This window comes from Danio rerio, chromosome 16 (genome assembly GCF_049306965.1).
Source record: "Danio rerio strain Tuebingen ecotype United States chromosome 16, GRCz12tu, whole genome shotgun sequence".
Taxonomy (NCBI): domain Eukaryota; kingdom Metazoa; phylum Chordata; class Actinopteri; order Cypriniformes; family Danionidae; genus Danio; species Danio rerio.
Window position 1 is genome coordinate 13,152,125 of NC_133191.1, and position 23,871 is coordinate 13,175,995.

At 38.5% G+C, this 23,871-nt stretch overlaps 1 protein-coding gene across 2 annotated transcripts; it reads right to left on the bottom strand.

Annotated features, from left to right (window-relative positions):
* Nucleotides 1-6,845: 6,845 nt before the first annotated feature.
* isoc2 (isochorismatase domain containing 2) lies at nt 6,846-22,821 on the bottom strand. Of its 2 annotated transcripts, NM_001079953.2 has the most exons (7): nt 22,781-22,821; nt 22,473-22,584; nt 19,946-20,070; nt 16,264-16,476; nt 16,118-16,188; nt 8,383-8,500; nt 6,846-7,077 (listed from the first exon to the last, which is right to left on the bottom strand). In NM_001079953.2, coding segments are annotated over exons 2-7 (594 nt in total). In that variant the 5' UTR covers nt 22,474-22,584; nt 22,781-22,821; the 3' UTR covers nt 6,846-7,011. The 2 variants fall into 2 exon arrangements, with proteins under 2 accessions (NP_001073422.2, XP_068070051.1); XM_068213950.1 differs by lacking the exon at nt 8,383-8,500 and having other exon boundaries at nt 6,932-7,077.
* Between the last annotated feature and the right edge of the window lie 1,050 nt (nt 22,822-23,871).

Genomic DNA, 23,871 nt, shown 5'->3' on the forward strand with positions numbered 1-23,871 from the left:
GACTCTCCACCCTTCGCCTGACATTTGAGAAGTCGGTGCGTTTCTCCTCCTCTCGTGGCTGTTCTGTTTAACTAGTAAGTTCCTGTTTCGCTGCTGAAATGGGAGAGCAGTGGAGCAACAAGCGGGAAACCGCTGTAATAATTTCCATTCAGGTTTTCTTGGTCACGTAGTGATCTTTGCATCCTGATGGATTTCAGACTTGCCAAACACGTGTTGTTAATGTGGGGACAAAACCAAACCAAAACAAAAGCATCACACACTTATCGAAAGGATAGTTCACCCCCCAAAAAATAAATAAATAAATAAAATTCTCACAAGGTTCTAAACCTTTGCGTTACTGTCTTTTTGTGAACACACAAAAAATATTGGGTGCACTGTGGGAATTAAATCAAACTACTGTAATCAAAACATACATAAAACACGTGCATATACACCCATAAATTACTTGCATAAACATATTGGATATTCAAAACAATATATATAAAACTTGCATATATACATTAAAACTTGAAGCATACACTCACATAAACTCGATCCTTGCACACCCACATTATCAAAGACACATACATATAAACTTTATGCATGTGCACCTATAAACTCTGAATATGAATATAAACTGGATGCGAGCATAAACACCCACAGAACACTTGTGCAAACATTGAAAACAAAATTCACAAACATATATACATTTAGTTGTGTATTTACATATATGCAAGTGATTTCATTTGTGTATGTGCATGAATTCTCAGTGTAAAAGGAAGTCGTTTCAGTTTAATTTCAGCGTTTTGGGTGCATAAGGACGAGATCATTATTTATCATGAATCAGGTTACTGCAAAGCTTGGGAAATAGAAATAAAGCTATTAATGGAAGAATTACATCTGTTAAATAATGAAATAAATTATGCTAATTATAAAATAAAATATAAAAAAAATAATGCTAAGAAATACTCCAGCAAATTATAAGGTTTATAATGCAATTAAATTATTGCAAAACAATGAGTTTAATAAATATAAGGTTGCATAGGTAATTATTTAGAATAAAATATATTTGTTTAATATTCGTTTGTTTGTGGCGAAGCAGTGGCACAGTAGGTAGTGCTGTTGCCTCAAAGCAAGAAGGTCGCTGGGTAGTTGGTTCGAGACTTGGCACAGTTGGCGTTTCTGTGTGGAGTTTGCATGTTCTCCCTGCGTTTGCGTTGGTTTCCTCCGGGTGCTCCGGTTTTCCCCACAGTCCAAAGACATGCGGTACAGGTGAATTGGGTAGGCTAAATTGTCCGTAGTGTGTGTGGATGTTTCCCAGAGATGGGTTGCGGCTGGAAGGGCATCTGCTGCGCAGGGCCGGAGTGGGACTCCTTTTCAGGCTAGGAGTTTCAAGCATTCGACGGGCCCACCTCAGTTTACGACTGACTATATTAAAATAAGGTCATTTCCAATTCAGTTTCTAATTACACTATCACATCTTTTTCAAGAAAACAGCTGCTTTAGAATTTCAAATGTTCAAAACCTTATAGTTTTATATGTCTTAACAATAAAAATGAAAAAAAAAGAAAAATTACTCAGGTGAAAATCGAACACAGATCGACGACATAGTAACGCAACGTGCTGACCACTGGACCACAATGGCGCTGTTACGCTTGTGTGGCCGGAATGATAGTTACATCATCATTACCCTGCAGGCTGCATTTTGCTTATGGGGCTGTGAGACAATATATAAGAAGAGCGGAGCTGCGGCAAAATAATAAATAACAAGATTAAGGCTATGGTCAAATAAATAAATGAAAAAAAATGAAAAAAGCTAGAAACACCAGCCCACCGGGAAGCCTCCCGATTGGCCAATCCGGACCTGCTGCTGCGTAAAAACTTGCTGGATAAGTTGGCGGTTCCTTCTGCTCTGGCGACCCCGGATTAATAAAGGGACTAAGCTAACAAGAAAATGAACGAATGAATGAATAATTTGTTTTTTTTATTGCGATAAACCCTTATGTCCAGTAGGGGGCAGGAATGCACTTTTAAAATGGGTTTGCCTGTCTCTAATAAATAGGCTAATGCACCAAAATGCTAGATGCCAGCTGCTGTACAAATATAAGTAGTTATTAAACAGAAAAGAAGCTGTGTTTTATGTATGTGCTGATGAGCAAAGTTTGATTTAAATCCTACACAGCGCCTCATACAAAATAAGATACTTTGAAGAAAATTGAAAACCTGTAGCGTTGGCATTCTAGGAAAACGTATTACTGTGCAAGTCAATGGTTACAGGTTTTCCGACTTTCTTCAAATACATTATTTTGTGTCAAAAAGTTCTAGGAAAGTAAAGGGTGAGTAAACGACAAAATTACTATCCTGTTAATACCATCGCCGCAGTGGCGCAGTAGGTAGTGCTTTCGCCTCACAGCAAGAAGGACGCTGGTTCGAGCCTCGGCTGGGTCAGTTGGTGTTTCTGGTACCAAAATGTCAACATCAGGACCTCCAGTTTTCGAACATTGCAGAGCGGTGGTGATGCAGCTTGAACCAGCTTTTCTTTTTCTTTTCTATTGAACATTAAATGTTTGATTGGGTTTATGTCAGTGGAATTTGGAGGCCAAGCCATAAACAGAAAAATCATCTGCATAGGTTTAACCTTTGTTGGTGATTTTTGCATGGTGCATAATGCTGTTGCCATCAGTTGGTGCACAAAATTCAAACATCTGACAGCTGCCAGATAGTGTGTTGTTGATAAAAGGGCTTAAGGTGTCCAAAGAAAACATTGCCCATAGCATAAAAAAACTCTGCTAATGGTTGTGTCACTAAACAGTGTATGCCTCTTTTGATAATAAGTGCATCTGTGCTTCACCATTGGCATAATGGACCAGGAATCTTGATTTGTCAGATCAGGGCACTTTACAGTAATCAAAGTTGATAATCTTGTGCCTATTTCTTGAATTGTTCCCAACATTTTGTATGGTTTGTTTCCATACACCTTGTCAAGATTCAAAGTTGCTCCAGATCCTATACCTCACTTGTTGGCAATGGTTTACTGTTACCACAAGAACTCAACTGGACCCAGGAGTACACATCGCTGAGGATTTGACATGGGCTGCTCACACAGACGCAGTGCTGAGGAAGGCACAAAGCTTTTCTTCCTCAGGTGTCTCAGAAGGTTTGGAATGAGCCCCCACATCCTCCGCTAGTTCCACACCTGCACTTTGGAGAGCATCCTGGCTGGCTGTATCACCACCAGGTATGGAAACAGCACCAGTAGCAATCGCAAAGGCCTACATAGGATTGTGCAAACTGCTGGACGCTTAGTAGGAGGTGACCTTCCCTCAATCCAGCACATCTACACCAGGTGCATGAGGAAAGCCAAGAGAATCATCAGCGACTCCAGCCACTCAAGCCTTAGACTTTTCTCTCTGCTACCCTCAGGCAGACGGTTCCGCAGCATCTGGTCACGCAACTAGCTGACTGAAGGAAAGCTTCTTCCCTCAGACTATCAGGCTGATGAACACTTAACACACCCCACATAAACTCTTCCATATCCCTCACTGCACACCATCAATATGTAGCATGCACTGCACTTTAACCAACCCATACTTAAAACAATACTGGCTACAACTATGTGTACACCAATACATTGTACATATCACTGTCTACATCTGCCAATTTTACATTATCCTGTTTTTCTGGGAGTATGTTGTTATACGTTGTAGTATTTTGCACTGTCTGTATTTTGCATTGTCATTGTATTTGTACCGTCTGTATTTTGCACTGTCTGGAACCAGCAACTAAGCTTTTCACTCATCACAGCACACGTGCTGCTGATGATGTGACAATAAAAGTGATTTGATTTGATCATCGCTACTGCATCTTTTACGCATAAGTCATTGATAGTCTGTATACTGAGACACATTGCCCTGGTCACCACTGTTGCAGCTGCTGGTGATTTGTTGCACTGTGGTTTTGCAGTCACTGCGAACAACGCTCAAACACTAAGTCAGTACAGTGTTTGAGCTTCCAGCTGGTAAATAAACTGCTTTGAGGACTGAACCAGTCACAGTTTGTTTGCAGGGGAAAACCAAAAAGTTTTATTCATTTGTTTAGTGATACATCTTTTTAAAAGAGGTGGAAGTTAACATGAACTAATATTAATGTATAAATGATTTACATTCGTTAGTTAACATGAAAAAACAACAAAAAAATATTTTTTTAAATTAATTTTTATATTTATTTTTCTTAGGTCATCATTCCATTATTATATACATCATGGAATGATATATATTATATATATATTTCTGCCAACCCGACTCTACACCATAACTTTTCAATCCAGATGGATGGGGCAACCATTACTGCATCCAAAATGGTGAAAAGCCTTGGAGTAACGATTGATGACCAACTAAACTTCTCTGACCACATTTCTAGAACTGCTCGATCGTGCAGATTCGCACTCTATAACATCAGAAAGATCCGACCCTTCTTATCTGAACATGCAGCTCAACTCCTTGTTCAAGCTCTTGTTCTCTCCAAACTGGACTACTGCAACTCTCTGCTAGTGGGGCTTCCAGCTAACTCTATCAAGCCTCTTCAGCTGCTCCAGAATGCAGCAGCACGAGTGGTCTTTAATGAACCTAAAAGAGCACATGTCTCTCCGCTGCTCATTCGTTTGCACTGGTTGCCAGTTTCTGCTCGCATCAAATTCAAAGCTCTGATGTTTGCTTACAAAGCGATTTCTGGCTGCGCCCCTTCTTATCTGCTCTCACTTCTGCAGATCTATGTACCCTCCAGAAACTTACGTTCTGTGAATGAACGTCGCCTCCTGGTTCCATCCCAAAGAGGGAAGAAATCACTTTCCCGTACGCTCGCATTCAATCTGCCCAGTTGGTGGAATGAACTGCCTAACTGCATCAGAATGGCAGAGTCACTCGGTTTTCAAGAAACGACTAAAAACTCAACTATTTAGTCTCCACTTCACTTCCTAATCTGCAATTGCCTCTCTAGATATACTACTAACTGTACTCAAAAAAAAAAAAAAGACTATTACTTTCCTTCTTAGACTTTACAGACCTGAAACTTGCCTATAGCACTTATTCATTGTTGCTTTTATAGTTGTGTAAATTGCTTCCTTGTCCTCATTTGTAAGTCGCTTTGGATAAAAGCGTCTGCTAAATGACTAAATGTAAATGTAAATATACATAAAATTATACCTGTCATTATTATTTATTAGATATAAATTTATTTTAACCTAAGATTACTAAACACAGTAATAAATATTTTGTAATTTAACTTAATCACTTTTATTTTTATAGCACTTTATACAATGCAGATTTTTATCAAATAGAAAACAGGTAATAATCTAAAATCAGATATGAAGCTTTATTTGTGTGAAACAGGTTTGGTATATTAAGCACATTCAGTTCTGCGGAATTTGTTCTAGTTCAAATGATGATTAGGTTCAGTTCAATATCATTGTTGAAGGATGTGATTTGCTGTAGGGTAACTCTACTGAGCCTATTTTAATTTCATGCATTAGCTAACATTATTGAGATCTTAGTGTAACCACAAATGCTGTAAAATACCAACTGATAGTTATGATACTCAATTAACTTAATTTTATTCTTACCAACAGACGAATTACCAACCTACGTCTGATGGGTTTCCGGTTGCAAAAAGAGACCGCTGGCAATAGTAAACATGCCGTGTTGTGCAGTAGGATGCCAAATTTGAAAGTCCAAAAATGGAAAACTTATCATTTACCATATACCACACTGTTTTTAATGTCAACTGCAGATGTCTTTGGCTAAAAGGGAGCTAAATAGGGTGACAACCTAATTAAAAATGCTGGACTCTGCAGTTCTCATCTTATATCAGGTCAGTTAACGCTATGCTGAATCAAACACATTACTCGTTTTTGATTGCAGCAATGATTTCAGCATAAACAGTTACATATGGTTAATTAAACTGCGGACACTAAATGCTAAGAATGAAACTTGAAAGTGTAAGTTATTAAGGTAAAGTTGGTTTTATAATTACACATTCATTCAGTGACAACCTGGACACACTCCCTATATTGTTTACCAAGGCACTTTGAATATTCGGTCTGAAATAACCTGCAAGTGTGACTTGAAAGCAACATTAACACTTTATTTGACTGTAAACAATGTTGTACTTTGATAGCCATTGGCTGCTAATATGACTTCGCTATTTAGAGTTTGCAAATAATACTTTTATGAAATTATATTTTTAAGAAGAAAGTCCGAATTTGTGAATTTAAAACTAACTTTACCTTTATATGCAAGTTCACAAGTTAAGGTGTAGTCCGCTGTCAGAATGCAATAGTTTTGCTTGTTAATGATTACCCAGCCTTGTATAACGTTAGCTCTGTCTTCTTTCCTTGTCTTTGGTTAGGCAGAACCTCGGTTTTTAGAACTGCATAGTTTTGAATCTAGTAATCATGGAACACTATTTCTTGCACATGACCACACATCTTGTTAAAATACTTGGAGCTTCAATGAGATAATGTATATTTAGGGCTGTATGCTTGTTCTTTTCACTTATCCAATATTCATTGTGAGGATGGACCTGTCAGACTAACGCCGCTCACTTTAACGGTAATTTTGCCGAATCACTGTGCTTATAACTGGGTGACAAGCTGTTATAATACGCTGAAAGAATTATGTAAATAATATATATGATATGTAATCAATATACCTAATTTCTAAGACAACAACAAACTCTGTACCTCATCGGATGTCATTCCCCTGCTATAAATGCTAGCATTCCCATTTTTTTCTGCCACCTCCTTGTGTGCGCATCCTGAATGTTTACAAACATGTTAATTCATCTATAACTGTTCTTCTGACACATATATATTTTTTGCATTTGTTTTATTTAAACATTTTAATTATCTGTGTTTCTGTGAAAGGATGTAAATGCACAGATCTCACATGAGTTCATCAGGTTGACACAACAGTGTGTGTTGATTTTTAATAATTTCTGTAATTATGTCTGCAGGGTGTGGTCTGTGTTTGACTGGCCCTATAGAGAGCTGAAGAAGGCCAGCAGGCCTGTATCAGGGGAGGGGTGAGCCAAGAGTTTCTGGATCTGCATGCAAAAAAAAAACATGAAAGAGGACAGGTCAGAACATGAAGAGAACAATAGCCTTAACACAAATTTAATCCCAAACAACACAGAATCCTCTGCTATTCCTCATATAGGCTGTCATTCAGACACAAACCAACCTGCAATGACAATCAGATCTAAGAAAAGGTGTTACAAAAAGGCGTAGTTCTCTAAAAGCTCCAAAAAAGCTCCTTCTTTTCTCAGAACAGAACAGAACGCTATTATTGTTTTCCTGAACATTTAAAAGGAAACTGGAATTAGGGCTGTCAAATGTACAAAATGCAACTTTGTTATAACTTTAATAGCTTTATATTTAATTCTTCTTAGGGCAACAGCAGTTGATTTTTATAAAAAAAAAAAAAGACCCTCATTGGTAACTGTTTATTTAGCAAGAAAATCACTTACTCTTTAAATTTGTAATGATAACTAATAATAATTCAAGAGTGCAAGCAGGTAAAAATAACAAACATACTAGTTTTATCTCTATTATACACTCCACCAGTAACTCTTGTTACAGTCCATCAGTAAAAATAACTGAAAAATGGAACCTGTGTTAATGGTTAAGCTATTTAATAACCATTTCCTTTTATTTTCATATTTATGCAGCTACTAGACATACATCAGGACACATGAACATTTAACATTTATTGAAATAACAAGAAAATGTAATTAAAAAATAGGAATGAGCATATAACACTGACAAGGAAACAAAATGATGATGTTTTAATGTGTAAAATAATAAAATCATACAGTGCTCAGCATAACTGAGTACACCTCTTTTTAAAAATGAATATTTATATCAATTTCTCAATGACTACAGGCAATGCATTTTGGTGCATTAAAACAAAACAGATTTATTAACCAGATATATTTATTATAGTTTTATTTTAGTCACTAAACATATTTAGAAATTGAAAGCTAATACAATTAAATTAAAGCAAAATATTGCAAAAATAATTATAACCTTTTTAATAATTATAACGTTTTTTTGCTTCTCTTGATTTTTCCTCTTTATTAAATTTGTATTTATTATTTTTCTATAACATATAAATTTGGGTGTACTAGTTTTTGGACCATTATCGTAGGTTATTTTGTTAGATAAGCTCCAGATTTGGCTTCAGTACTGACTAATCTAATGTATATGCTCAAATGCAACATTGTATAGCTTCCTATTAAAAATATTATTTAATTATTATTATTAATTATTATTTAAAAGGTAGATTTGTGAGGGGTGTACTTATATATGCTGAGCACTGTAACTAACAGACAGGTTATCAGGTACAGTACCTCTTTAAAGTTGGGGTGCTTGGCATCCTGCACTAGTTGCAGTAAAACTCCCTCTGTAGTGTTGAGAAACACCCCACTCTGCCTCAACCGTGACAGTGCAAAAAGACGATCTGTTTGACTTAAAAAATCCAACAAGATACATTTTTAAAACCCTGACAATCACTTAAACAACTAACCTACAGGGAAAATCAACCAACTTTGACAAATGATGATATATAGGTAAGCAAACATTGTAAAATTCCTCTTATATAAAATGCTTATAGGTGCCATTCATCTTTTATCTTGAGGTTGTGTTTGAAAAGATGTGGGTGTGAGTCAATAATGCTAGGCAGAAGTCTGGTGTTTACACTGACTTAAAACTATTTTTCAGACTTTATCATCAATGTGAATACATCTATATGATTTAGTTTTAGATTCATTAATTTATAAAGCACTTTCAAAACAGCATGGCGCTACGGAGACCCGGAAAAGATGTGATGGTGGGGAGAAAAAGAGTGGAAGAAATAAAACCTGGGTGGGAGAAAAAAAAATGGGAGGGAGAAAAAAAACAAAGTGATAAGAAAATATATTTTTTTGTATGACATGTCTTTATTAAGTTTTTTTTTTTTTCAAAGTTTTACAATAATTCAAACCCCAACACCCAAAACTTACCCCAGACAGGCTTAGGATTTTTATTTGAAATAATAATATTTATTAAAAATAATTTTAAATAAAAGTAATATTAAAATTAATTTATTCATTAAAATAAACAAAAATTGTAATCAAGCACCAATTCACATTACACAACTTCCAAAGATTTTTTCAAGTTTAAAAACACCTCCCAGATATCACAAAATTCAGAGGATTTTTTTCCTTATTATATATATGAGCTTTTCAAGAACCAAACATGCTATTAGGTTTCTCAACCAAAGTCCAATTGGAGGGCGATTAACATTTTTCCAACTAAAGCAATACAACGCCTATATTAAACATAAATCAATCAATTTTCTTTCTTTAGTAGGCAAAGCACAACTGTCTTCATACACAGTTAATATACATAATCCAGGACATAAAACAATTAAAAAGGAAATAAATTGTGAAATATATTAAGTCACCTCCACCCAAAATTTCTGTACCTCCTCACACTCCCACACACGATGAAAAAATGTGCCCTTTATCTTCTTGCATTTAAAACAAAGATCAGGGATTTTAGGATTGAATTTATTTAATCTTACAGGAGTAATATAAGTTCTCATTATCCAATTATATTGTAGCAATCTCAAACCGGAGTTTAATGTTTTTGTTTGTGCATTTCAAACAAATTATATTCAAGTCCTCTACTAGAATATCCATTTTTGTATCTTAGATCAATGCTGAACTTTTATTTTCAGAGTTTTCTTTTTGATTTTCTCTTAATATGTTATATAATTGTGTCATTCTTCATTTGATGGAACAATCTTGTTCTTTAAGAGTTTCCAATAACGACCTGGGAGCTGTGTTGAGTTTTTTTTAAATGTGCAACAAAATTATTTTTAAGTTTTTTAATTCACTTGCAAAAATGCTTTGCGTTGTCGCACAAAGATGTTTTGCGAAGGAATGCAAAGATGTATTTAAGTTCGCTCGCAAAAGAACGCCCTTCATATGCAACCAATTCAAAATAAGTCAGGGGTCTCCAAACTTGGTCCTGGAGGGCCGGTGTCCTGCCGAGTATAGCTCCAACTTGCTTCAACACACCTGCCAGGAAGTTTCTAGTATACCTCGCAAGAGCTTGATTAGATGATTCAGGTGTGTTTGATTAGGGTTGGTGCTAAACTCTCCAGAACACCGGCCTTCCAGGACCGAGTGTGCACACCCCTGGAATAAGTGAATATATGTATACATGCCGACTGACGGACAAGCTCCGTATGATCTGATCCCAGATCATCTTCTGTACACCCTATTTAAACAGGAGCGAAACATTGTGTTTCAGATTTATTTAAACAGACAAGTGCACTTAATAAAATGTTAAATATATTATAATATATTGAACACAACTAATCTTCTCTTAAATAAGCCCAAACAGTTAGTAAAGTAATCGAATGCTTTCATCATAGATCTCTTAAAGTGACACCTCTGTTATCAAACAAAACAAAATGAGAGATTCATTTGCTGCTTAACACTTGTTTTATAACAGACGTATCACTTGAAACGGCGAGTAAAGAAGCTGATCTGGGATCAGTTTATCATACAGAGTCCGTCCCTCAGCCAGCGCTTACACATGCATTCGCTGATTCAGAGGTTGCATATGAAAGGCGATGATCAACGCACAGCTTTAATGGAAAGAAAGTGAAAGCAGACATTTTAATATTAATTTCAGCGTGCTTTCAAGATTAAAAATATATGAGAATCATGGGAAAATACTTAATGATAGGATGATAGCGGGATAGAATGGTAAAATATGGAAGATTCCCAGCAAAAATGGGAGGGTTGACATGTATAAGGTGAACAGGAAGTGTTTGTGGAAAAACATCTTTGCGAGATAATGCAAAACATCTTTGCGAGGGAACGCAAAAACTTACAAATATATATTTTCCTATCACTGTTCATTTCTCCAATTCATTTTTTTTCTTTTCTCTACTAAAGAGGAAATTTTTGATCCAGAAATATAAATATCAAGAGACTGCTCAATATAGCATGGGCTGACAAATTAAAACAGATATGAATCAATAGTTGTTAAAAGCTGAGGAAAACTAGCTTTATGAAGAGAATTGAGAACGTTCGAGGTTACTAAAGTAACCCTTCGTTCCCCGAGGAGGGGAACGGAAGCACTATAAGTGGATTTGATTGTAAAATCCACGCATTGGGAGGTTCGGTTCAGAAGCTACTCGTCTGAAAGAGTATTGAACGGGCCAATTAAGAATGAATTGGCAGCGCAAGCCTGCGCAGGTGAGCGGCATAAGCAATCAACTGAGTATATAAGCTCACCTGGCGCCAGCAGACGCTATCCTTTTTAAGCTGAAGAGACTTTCAACAGCTAAGGGACAGTCATTATGGCGACGGAGTATAGTGCTTCCGTTCCCCTCCTCGGGGAACGAAGGGTTACTTTAGTAACCTCGAACGTTCCCCTTCGGGGGGAACTTCAGCACTATAAGTGGATTTGATTGTAAAATCCACGCATTGGGAGCCCATTGAAAGCGCCATAATGACTGCACCTTACCAACACCCCCGATGAGGAGATAGTCAAGCAAGCGTGACGCACCCACATCATGGGGGGCGCGGTCCTCCAACGTGTCCCTGGCCCTAATTTATCCTACTTCAACAGAAGTTTTACGGATTATATATATTTTTTTGGGAAGTCGTGAGCATCTAGATAATTCTAGGAAATACGACAGTACGTTGGGAAGCGTGCAATCCCGATAGGGAGGACGCTGCGGAGGCCATCCGTTACCCAAGGGGGGATAGATGGCAGAATTTACATATGGACTAGCCCTAAAAGGGGGAGTACGCATAGCAAAAGAGTGGTTAGCGGGGAGGGAAGACACGGGTCCGCCCAGGGGGGGACTTAACCGTGGCTGAATAAGCATATGGGATCGCCTAGTGGGGACCACGCATAGCAGGCACCTTTACCCAAAACGCGGGCTGACCAGCGGGCAGACCTACAACGTAGTGGGCCAGCAAGTGACTCCTCCGCTGAGTCAGTGCTGGGGGCCACGGAGGAATCTGCAGGGCTCACCTGACGGGGAACTTTACTGACAGATAAAAAGGCGCACGTATCTCCGTGTTAGGGAAAATGGCGCAGCAAGCGTGTTTCAACACCCTACCGAATTGTTTCCTCAATCACCAAGGGTTACCTAATACCCTTGAGGAAACCGGCTCCACTCGCAGATTGTAAAACCTTGCAAATGTGTTGGGTGTCACCCAGCCCGCAGCTCTACAGATGTCTGTTAGAGGGGCGCCGCGTGCGTGCGCTCGAGAGGATGCGAAGCTCCGAGTGGAGTGCGCACGCGCTCTCGGGGGACGCGGCTCATCTCGGCTCTGATAGTGAAAGAAGGCATCCACAATCTAGTGGGAACTTATTTCGGTACGGCACTTCCCTGTTGCCGACCGCTATAACAGACGAAGAGCTGCTCAGATGATCTAAACTCTGAGTGCGGTCCGGATAATACGCAAAACGCGAACTGGACAATAAATAAGGGCTGGGTCTGCCTCCTCCGAGGGCAGCGCTTGCAGGCTCACTACCTCGTATTAAAACGGAGTGGTAGGAACCTTGGGCACATATCGCGGGCGGGGTCTCATACGTGAGAGAAGCCAGCCCAATTACAGGCACGAGTCACTGACCGAAAAATGCCTCCGGGTCCCCGACCCTCTGATCGATATCAACGCGACCAGCAGAGCTGTCTTCAGGGACAGAAATATACTGAGTCGAGGATCGAAGGGATCTGACGCGGCTTGTGTAGCGAGGGCGAGATCCTAAGAGGGCATGAGAGGGGGCGGGGTGGATTAATTCGCTTAACGCCCCTGAGGAACCGGATGATGAGGTTATGCGTTCCCACGGTGCTGCCAGCCACCGCGTTATGAGAGCGGAGATGGCAGCCACGTAACCTTGAGTGTGGAGGGCGACAGCCTGCTCTCCAGCTTCTCTCGGCGTAAAGAAAGCACAACGCTGATCTGGCAAATTACGGGGGTCTTCTCAGCGAGAGACACACCATTCAGTGAATAGACTTCACGTCAGGGCATAGGCGCGCTCGGGGAGGGGGCTCTAGCCCGAGTGACGGTATTAGCCACCGCAATCGGAGGTTACCTAAGTCTTCCTCGCGTCTAAAAATCCCAAAGATCGGCGAGGGTGCCAGGTGGTGCCCTGTCCCTGAGAGAGTAGGTGCTCTCTCGAAGGGACTGCCAGGGGAGGGCTATCGCGAGGGAGAGCTCTGACATCCAGGTCCGGTTGAGCCAGAGGGGCGCAACCAGCAACCTGTTCCTCGTCCTCCCTGACCATGCACAGTAACTGCGCGAGCAGGCTCACTGGGGGAAACGCGTATTGCGCGTGCCCCGAGGCCAGCTGTAAGCCAGTGCATCCGTGCCGAGAGCGCTCGGTCAGGGAAAGAACAACTGGCAATGAGCGATCTCGGGGGAAGCAACAGATCGATCTGGGCTTCCCCGAATCGCGCCCATATCAGCTGAACAGACTCGGGGTGGAGTCTCCATGCTCCAGGACGCAAGGCTGCCGTGAGAGCGCATCGGCTGCACGGTTGAGCTTGCCTGAATATGAATGGCGTGCAGCGATTTCAGCCGCGGATGACTCCAGAGGAGCAGACGGCGGGCGAGCTGAGACATGCGGCGAGAGCGCATACCCCCTATACGGCTGATATACGCCACCGCCGCCGTACTGTCCGTCCTGACCAGCACGTGTTGCCGCTCAGAGCGCTTAGAGGAGCGGGAGGTCCGCGGGCCCGTGGGCGACGGATTATCTCTCGCTGAAACCCTCAGATCTGCCCGAGTGCTCGCTGCAGAGCAGGGGACAACTGGGGTGGTTCGCCCTTTTGCAAAGGCTAACCGCGATCTTGCGCAACAGTCATGGCATCGCAATGACGACATGAACTGCCCGCGAGCAGCGCATTAACATGCTGGACCCCCAGACATGTAACGCAGTGCCCGCGCCCATCATCCGAGGACAGGAAACCACCGCATCCAGAAACGCACAGTCGGAGCGCCGTCCTGATAAGGACGTGCTGCACGACTGTGTTGCTCTTTCTGTGAAGTTTGCAACTTTATACGCACCGCTCTGGAGGACCGGACCCAAAGAACGCCAGGCAAGGGAGAAACCCAGCTCGACCGTCTGCCACTGCGTGTACACACTCTGGACCGGGAGAATGCTCTCGTTCGCTCAGAATCGCTGGTCACAGCAGGAGGAACCCTCATCGACTCGATCAGAAAGTCTCTGAAGCGAAAAGGATAGCGTCTGCTGGCGCCAGGTGAGCTTATATACTCAGTTGATTGCTTATGCCGCTCACCTGCGCAGGCTTGCGCTGCCAATTCATTCTTAATTGGCCCGTTCAATACTCTTTCAGACGAGTAGCTTCTGAACCGAACCTCCCAATGCGTGGATTTTACAATCAAATCCACTTATAGTGCTGAAGTTCCCCCCGAAGGGGAACTGGTCAAGGGGGGCCATTCTTTCCTTCAGCTTAGTCCCTGATTTATCAGGGGTTGTCACAGTGAAATTAACTAGGCCCTTCCAGCCACCACCCAGCACCCTAACACCTATACACTCTGGCTGCGTCCGAAACCACCCACTACTCAGTAGGTACTGCATTTCAATTTAAACTTACTACTCGGCCGTTAGAAAAATACGTTCTATACAGTATGAATGTGAAAAGTATGAATGGAATTCGGACGTACTACATCTGCCATTTTGTCATGGTCACGTGACCTACCTGCGTCAGTTGCGTCGCTTTACTTCCATTCATGAATTCGCTCGCGGGGCATCATGGGATAGCGCAGCATGCATGGGATGCGCACTCCGGAATCTCGCCGGAAGTAGTAAGTCATCCGGGTACTTCTCGCATACTGATTTTCGAATTCTATGAATTCGGACATACTACTCGGCTCGCATACTGATTTTGGCGTACTATATAGTATGGAAGTATGCGGTTTCGGACGCAGCCTCTCTTATTCACACACAAACTCAAGGGGGCCATTTTAAAGTTGCAATTCAGCCTTGTATGAGGAATTTCAGTAAGTTAATCCTACAAGATCTTAAACTTTTGACAGAATCTGCTGACATTTTTTTACATTTATGCACAGGATTTGTTAAAAAATGCAAATTTATGCAAAATGATTTTAAGAGTATAGTAACAAACATTAGATAACATATATCAACTTTTCAACTATTATTTAAGGTTTACAGTGCAAATCCATTTAGATTCACTTGTTTGATAAACCAAACAAGCTTCTCATATAATATAGTTACCTTAAGACATAAAATATTATTTTACTAACTATATTGTAAATAAATCATACAAACATTTGCATATTAGTAGAGTCAGACGGAATCTGCAGACTTTTGCATCTTTTGCTATTTCTGCACAGAATTTTGTAAAAATAAATCTGTGGATTAATGTGGAATGATTTTGGAAGTATCGTTACTAAAAACGTAATATGTAAAATAAATAAAAAATACCTTTTTAATGTTTACAATTCAAATCTAATTAGATCCACCTATTTGGTAAACACAGCAAGTTTCTCATATAATATAAATACTAAAAGAAAGTAAATATTGTTTTACAAACTGTATTTTGAATAAACCATACATTTTCATATCAGTCAATAATATTACTGAAATTAATTAAAAAACCGAATAGTATAAATTAACACACATTTACACATGTAAATAAATAGACTTAATGATAGGCTAAAAATCTGCGGAAAATTGCAAATTATTGTGCACACAGATTCCGTGTGGGCCTGCATATTAATATTATCAATAATATTACTAAAACTATTGTATAAAAACTAAATAAATAAATATTTACAGACATTTACAAAAGTAAATAGATCGACTCAATGATGGCCTAATAAAGATTTCTGCGTGCACAAATTCCATGTGCACATAGGGATGGAGAAGATCAGGTATTTTGAAACCAAATTGTTTGATATTGTAAATAATGCAATTGTAAAAAAAGTTGAACTCAATCCTGAAATGGACTAGTAGCCAATGGAGAAAATGTAGAATAGGAGTTGGAATATTCCATTTTAAACATTTTAAAAAAGACAATCATACCTTCTAGAGGACACAGCGTCAGCTACAATATGAACCTCCATTCCTCTCTCCAGGAGATCATAGGCTGTGCACTACAGTACAACAAGAACCATAAACATTTGGCTATGTGTGAGTGTGCACCAGAATAAATATCAACTGGGCATTACCGCAATGCATGCTTGAGCCTCGATGCCACACAGTATGACTTGCTGAGGGTCTCCCATGCTCTTGAGTGAGCTCTGCACGCTCTCTGTCATCATAGAGAAACTGGTCTTTGTGTGAGGCTTCAGGCCCTCTGCTCCCAGCTCAGGAACAGTGGGGCCTAGACCCTTGGGGTACTGCTCGGTTAAAATCTGAGGGATGTTTAAGATTCGACATGCCTGGAAGAAAACATAATTAATGTTACATTTAATCATTTAGCAGACACTTTTATCAAAACAAAGTAAATTACTAAATAAAGTACAAAGAAATTCTAAAAGTCCAAAGTCCGAGTTAGTTTGATGCAGTGCACTTAGCAGGGATTGAACACCCATATTAATATAAACAGAGACATCCCAGCACCCTGAAAAAACTTATTTCAGGGTGACGATTTGTGCTAAAGGTACTTTAAATTAAGGCGTATAGCATTTTTACAATGTAGATTGTGTCAAAGCAGCTTAATATTTACAGTTCTAGTAAATTGAAACTGTGTCAATCCAGTTTTCACAGTTGAAGTTCAGTTCAGTTTCGTTTAAATGTCACTGCTGAAAGTCCAAACACTGAAGAGAAAATCCATCAATGCACAGCTCCACAATTCCCAAACCAAGCTAGCCAGTGGCGAGGAACAAACTTCACGATTTGATTAGAGTGAAGGAAATAAAACCTTGAGAGAAACCAGGCCTCTGAAAGTGGGATGCCCAAGAACAATTACAGATAAACAAAAAACAATAAAGTTATACATAAAAGAATTAATTGGATATCCTTCTAGTTTTTCTTACTTAAGGGTCACACTTGAGTTAGACTAAAAACAACTAAAAACAACAATTGAAATTAGACTGAATTAGACTAAAAACAATAACATAAAAACAAAAACAATAATGACGGTGAACTCAAAACAAAATACAATGTTGTAAAATACAATGCCAACTATTCCAGCATATGTTTTACGCAGCGGATGCCCTTCCAGCCACAACCCAGAACTGGGAAACACCCATACACTCTCACATTCACACACTACGGCCAATTTAGTTCATCCAATTCACATATAGCTCATGTCTTTGGACTGTTGGGGAAACCGGTGACCTAGGAAAAAAACCATGTGAACACAAGAAGAACATGCAAACTCCACACAGAAATGCCAACTGGCCCAGTCGAGACTTGAACCAGCGACCTTCTTAATGTGAGGTGACAGTGCTTACCACTGAGCCACTCTGCTGCCCCTGCTACACAATAATGAAAATTTAAATGAATCTAAATTAATAATTTATATGCAAATAATTTATAGCATAAATGTAGACCAATCATAACAACTATATATGTATATATATAAAATAATTATAAATATGCGAAGATATATATTATATAAGAAGACAAGTGTAAATCATTTCTCTAGTCATTTTTTTATGTCTGTGTTGTCAAATGACTAAAAGAAAAAGTTTCATACCACTAAAATGTAAAAAAAATACAATAAAATCAATATATAAAACAGTATTAAAAATTCAAAATATATGTTTTTTTAAGACTGCAAGAGGGATAATGAAAATTACTAAAACAGTGGTCAACAAACATGATGCAGTCTTGAGGGCACATTTAAAGGTGCCCTACTATGCCTCTTTGTAATACTGATATGTAATACAAGTGTCAAGTGTCCCCACAATGTGCCGTTACAGTTTCAGTTCAAAATACCTCATGGATCATTTATTATGCTGCAATTTGTGGTGGCTGAGAGAGCGCAAATCCACTACAAGTTAAAAACACATGTATATAGAAAAACATTAACAGAGAAAATATTATCATCTGTTCCAATCTGACAACACATACACAATCATGCTTTAAATAGTGCAAACCACAAAGGAAATTTATTAGGGACCCAAAAGGTGACAAACACAGCTGCTTCCTGTTTAGAATAAGTGGTTGATTTAATCTTAATTGTGAAATTTGTCATAATATTATTGCTAAAATATACAAACAATAAGGAACTGTATGACCAGGCTGTTAAAATAAACAAATAAAGGTTGCTTTCTTTATTTGTTAGCATTTTTCTATTTGTATGTTTTAACTTAAATAACAACGTGAGCTCTCTCAGCCACCGTAGTAAATGGGCGTTTTGTGTGAATAAATAAAGTTAACTAAAACGAAATAAAATAAAAATAAAAAACAAATAGGTGACAAGAAAAAAATATATGTTTGCATACATGTATGCTTTTTTCCATGCAGAAATGTGTCTCTTTATTGCAAACGAGCTGCTGCTCCTTGCCCCCATCCAGAAAGTTCAGTCACATGTGTAAATTAGATGCAAAGAGAAAGCAAACACACAGAATGGATTTTTCAGTGTACTCAGTACTAGTCTTGCACAATACCAAAATGTTCACTTCAATTGACCTTATTCTAAAATGCGGAAGTGCGTCTGTTTTGCGTCTGCGATTGATTTAGAACTTCTGATTCAGTCGCCTATGCGAGAAATGACTAGAAATAATAAACAGCAGAAAACGGTTAAACTACTTGCTCTACAACCAAATGTTTGCATGACTATACTGACCAAGTAGTATATTAAGAAAATATCAGTTTGCAACATCAAACAGCAAAACGAGCAGTTTTTAATGTCTAAAAATGAATGGAAGTGAATGAGACCGGAAGGCTCGAGCCAAAAAGATCCAAATGGCTGCGCCCGCTCGTCGGCGAAAAATAAGATAAACACGATACCTAAATTAAATATCATGATACTGATACTAAATCAATACTACACAATATTTTTTTATTTCAAAATATTATTTATTAATAAACACTCTGTGTTTGCTGCCAGCTGAAACAAAGCAGAACCATTTTTAAAAATAGTAAAACAAATATAGAAATAAAAACTAATTTTGTCAGCAATCCAGCCGAGTTGTTTCAACATAAATAAAATAGTTGCAGCTTTGTTTGAAAGAAAATAGACAAAACTGCACATAACTTTTTTGGTCTGGTTCTCAAAGAGCCTGGAGATGTTGCTTGGTCCTTACTGTTCATGACACAGTGATCCTGTCATATTCATATATAATTACATGTTTATATACTAATATGGGGGTCAATGACGTGACATGCATTTTTAGCTGTCCATGATGTCATCTACTAATAAAAATGGGTATTTGTTAAAGAGATACACATTTATGTTGTTCCCTTGACTAGATGTTATTACAGCATCCCATTGCTTTGGATGATGGTTCCAAGAATCTACTGACATTTTTGCATTGTGATGTAACAGCCAGAGTTAAGTTTGACCGTACTGATATGAGAATATATCTCAGCATATCACATGTGACATGATTTACACACAATCTCATAAAAATGGTGTGAGAGGACAACACTCAACAGCTCAACACACACTCAGTTTGGCGTAAAAGAATTGCACGGCCCCCACACTGCCCACTATTAAATAGCACTCGCAACTACAGCTGTCAAAAAGTACTAAAAAAATGCAGATTCGTTTTGAAAGCCAGGAAATCACAATCATTTTTAGAATCTGTGTATCATGCAACAGTGCTCAGTACTCTGCAAACACAGTAAACAAATAATATAAAGTGAATTTTGCGAAATATGTCCTCTTTAATACATGACCAACTACATTTTAATGAAAATTGCAGAAGTTCTGAAAAACTGAGGTAAGTGTTGTACCTGTAACAATCTTGCAGCATTGCTCACGACGTTTGTAAACTGGAAAATAGTGGGTCTGAACTTCTCCTGCATGTCACACAGCAGCAGCACAGAGCCTTTGGTGGACAGTCTACCAATTCCTGCCACTGAGGAAACAAGCAGATAATCACGTCACATGTTAATTTTAAACACTATTGTGTGTTTGTGGGTGTATTTAAAGTAGTTGTCAATCATGAAACTTCCTCGCGGTCCACAATTAGTCTTAAAATAGTTTCAGCCAAAAGATTGTAAACATGATGATCTGATAATGTTTTTGAGGATACCACCTATGCTCACCAAGGTTGCATTTATTTGTGATTTATCAGTAATTTATTTGCTTAGATGTACATAAAGCCAGAAAAGTGTGAAATTATTCATTCGTTTATTTTCTTTCTGGCTTAGTCCCTTTATTAATCTGGGGTCGCCACAGCGGAATGAACCGCAAACTTATCCAGCAAATGTTTTACACAGCGAATGCCCTTCCAGCTGCAACCTCCCCTGGAAACATCCACACACACACTCATTCACACACACAAACACACACTCATACACAACGGACAATTTAGCTTACCCAATTCAAATGTACCGCATGTCTTTGGACAATGGGGGAAACCGGATTACCCAGAGGAAACCCACATGAACATTTGGAGAACATGCAAACTCAACACAGAAACGCCAACTGACCCAGCCGAGGCTCGAACCAGCGACCTTCTTGCTGTGAGGCGACAGCACTACCTACTGCGTCGACCATGTGAAATTATTGTTTATAGTTATTTTAATATTAAATACCTATTTTCTATAGTAATATATTATAAAACTGATTATTTATGTGAATTAAAAGGGCCATGAAACCCCTATGTCTTAGCAGGGTGTTTACACAACTCTATTTTGGAAAAAGTTAAGAAAAAGTCCAGCTTTGCTTAGTTGAGAGTGACAAGTGGCGAAAGAGGGAAAGGATTGAATGAAAAGGGGAGTTCATTACGTGCACTAAATCTACAACACAAATACAGATCAGGAGAGATAGACAGTGATTTAGAGAGCAGCATTTACAGCGGATCTGAGAGCTGTAAGGAATTGAAGGATTTTCGGTCCAAAATATTGTAGTGATATTACTGTAAACTTAGTAACTAAATCATTTTGACTAAGGTATGTCTTCAAAAACTAAAAGAATACTGCTGACGATACTATCTAACTTTGCCATCTGGAGAAACATAAACAACGAACATTGATCGCACATTTGCCTAATCTGTAGGGACAGGACATTCAACGCAAACTGGAACAGTGTCTTTTTTAAAAAGAACACGAGTGGCAAATCTGAATTTCCAGACGCGAAAAGCTCTCAGGTAAAAAATGTTTCTATATTTTCATCTCGTGTTAGCAGACCACTGTAATCCACAACAAATGTGAGTCCACACACGAGCTGTGCTCTCATCGCAGGAAAAATGGAAACAAAACCATTGTTGTGGCACATTTATAAATGCAACACTGCCGACCTATGTCTCCGAACAATTCTTCTTCTACTACTTGCTTGAATTACCGTTAGCAACACAACGTGGCATCTCTTTGAACATTGTAACAGGTAAAAACAGTCTTTGAAGCTATATCATGCATATTAATGAAGTTGCATCTCATTTCATATAGAGTGCACGGATTGGTTCGAACCAAGTCTTTCTCATGAAGTAATGAACAGATGTGCTGAAAACCCAATAACGTTACTTGTTGAGGGATTACCACGATTTCCACGCTGGAATATACACAGTGATATCATCGCCGTGACGTAGCTACAAAATTTAACTAGAAGAACGAATTTGTTCTAAACAACGCAAAAACAAGATTTTCACTTTTAGTGTCCTACTAGTGTTTTAGTGACGTGGGACATATATATGACTGTCAACATCTCAAAAAATGTGTTTTGTGACCCTTTAAAGTCTCACAGTCCATCAGAAGCCTATTTTATTTAACAGAAGTTTGGAGTAGTGACTGCTGATCATTTTACTTTATCTTTTAAAATATATTCACATAGAAAAAAAAAATTAAATGAAAATAATACAAAATATCAAAGTTTGTTGTAAACTTTTGCTCAAATAATTGCAGCCTTAGTAACATTAAGTAACATTCTTTCAAAGGCTTATTGAAGTCTTAATAATAGGACAATTATTTTTATTAAAACACTAAAAATTATCAAGTACAACATTAAAAATACATAAAATACATAAAAAATTACACAACATAATAATTTTTTTAACGTTACCACCACACCACTGCTATTACACATTTATGAGACTAATCTGTTGTAAGTGTCTGACTGCCCTTTAAACTTTAATAAAACATACAACTAAGTCACCTTAGTTTTGAAGAACAGTCTAACAAATGAAAGTATAAAGACATGCAGTGATGATATCCTGGATATTACAAGCTAATTTATTTCTCCTCGCTTGCACACAAATTGAAAAAATCATGACTGTATAAGGAGTTCATTGACATTCAAAGACCAACGAGCAGTACTTACTGTTTGCAGTGCAGTATGGAGGACTCTTAGACCGCAGAGATCAAGTAAAGACAGACAGTGTTTATGTATGTGTCCACCCACTGATCTTATTGGTAAAACTGGTGTTGGAACTCTGGTAAAAGTTATATGGTAACGTTAATGAGTAAACCAAGCACGACAATAAAATCATGACTGACATAAAAACGCAGATACAAATTAAGATACTGCTTATTTTAAAACGCGTATTTTAACACATACGAGCTAGGTGAGCCATTGACATTTTTTACAAAAAATACAGCACAATTTTTTCGCTGTTACAGTGCACAAACCTTCAGATAGTTCAATGTCGAATGATTCATTTTTTGAAATGAACGAATCTTTCTTACCGTTTCGTTCGTATTGTGATTGACTGTAAAACTGGCCAATGGCGTTCGAGTAAATTCCGTGAAGAAGCATTTCATTGGATAGAGTTTCTTGAGAATGAGTACGCCCTCTTCTTTGAACGAGTCGGTGTTTAGAGTCATTTCGTTTGAGAACGAACGAAGTACGCATGGACTGAGATATGTACTCGTTTGCCCCTATTTTATACAGTCATTCGTTTGCCCATAATAACCCTAACTACCACAGAAGAATACTGTACACATGTCTGCATATTCTACTGAATCCATCAGAAGTATCAGCGAAAATGATTAATTAAATCAGGAACAAACTTAAAGGAATATTCTCCCCGAAATTACTTGGTGTTACAGGTAGATGAGGTGATTTTCTTTTCTACACCAGAAGAACATATAAGGATTTTTTTAGATCTGAAAATGGGGTCCTTTGTAATTCATAATGCAAGAGAGGCACTTGAGATTATAAAGCCTATGTGTGGCTCTTATGATACACTGAGGTCGAATGCAGCCTCTGCAAGCTGGACTTTATTTCCCTGACATGGAAGAGTGTCTGCTCATCCACAATATCAGACAGCTATATTCATGTATAATATGTCTTTAAGATGTTTAACTTAACAATGCTTGATAATGATACTAATTGCATATGTTTTAATTTTTAAAATAACTGGCAGTGCAATCTGAGTTTATCAATCAACATAAATGTCCCCTCTTTCTTCCACAGAATAAAAATGAAGGTGATGTCATATTTTGGATTTAAAGCACAAGTATGGCGGTACTGATCCTGAGCACACATTGCTGGCACCACAAAACATTTTAAACATCAATCTTTTACTCAATAAAAGCAGGCATGTGAGAAAAATAAAAAGTAACATAGGCCAACATCAGTTAAATAAGACATTATGACAGAAGTAAGAAATTACCATCAGGAACAATTATTTGAAGTTAAATGTGTTTTTTTTTTTTTCATGTGACATGTCATTTACACAGAGAGGGTAGAGTGTATGACCCATACTGCAGCCAGTCAC

What these genes read in the sequence shown, in the direction of transcription:
- isoc2 (NM_001079953.2), bottom strand. An exon ending in AGGCTCAAGCATGCATTGCG is followed by an intron (nt 16,189 to 16,263) that starts GTAATGCCCAGT and finishes GTTGTACTGTAG; the next exon opens with TGCACAGCCTATGATCTCCT. An exon ending in GACGCTGTGTCCTCTAGAAG is followed by an intron (nt 8,501 to 16,117) that starts GTATGATTGTCT and finishes GGATTTTTTAAG; the next exon opens with TCAAACAGATCGTCTTTTTG.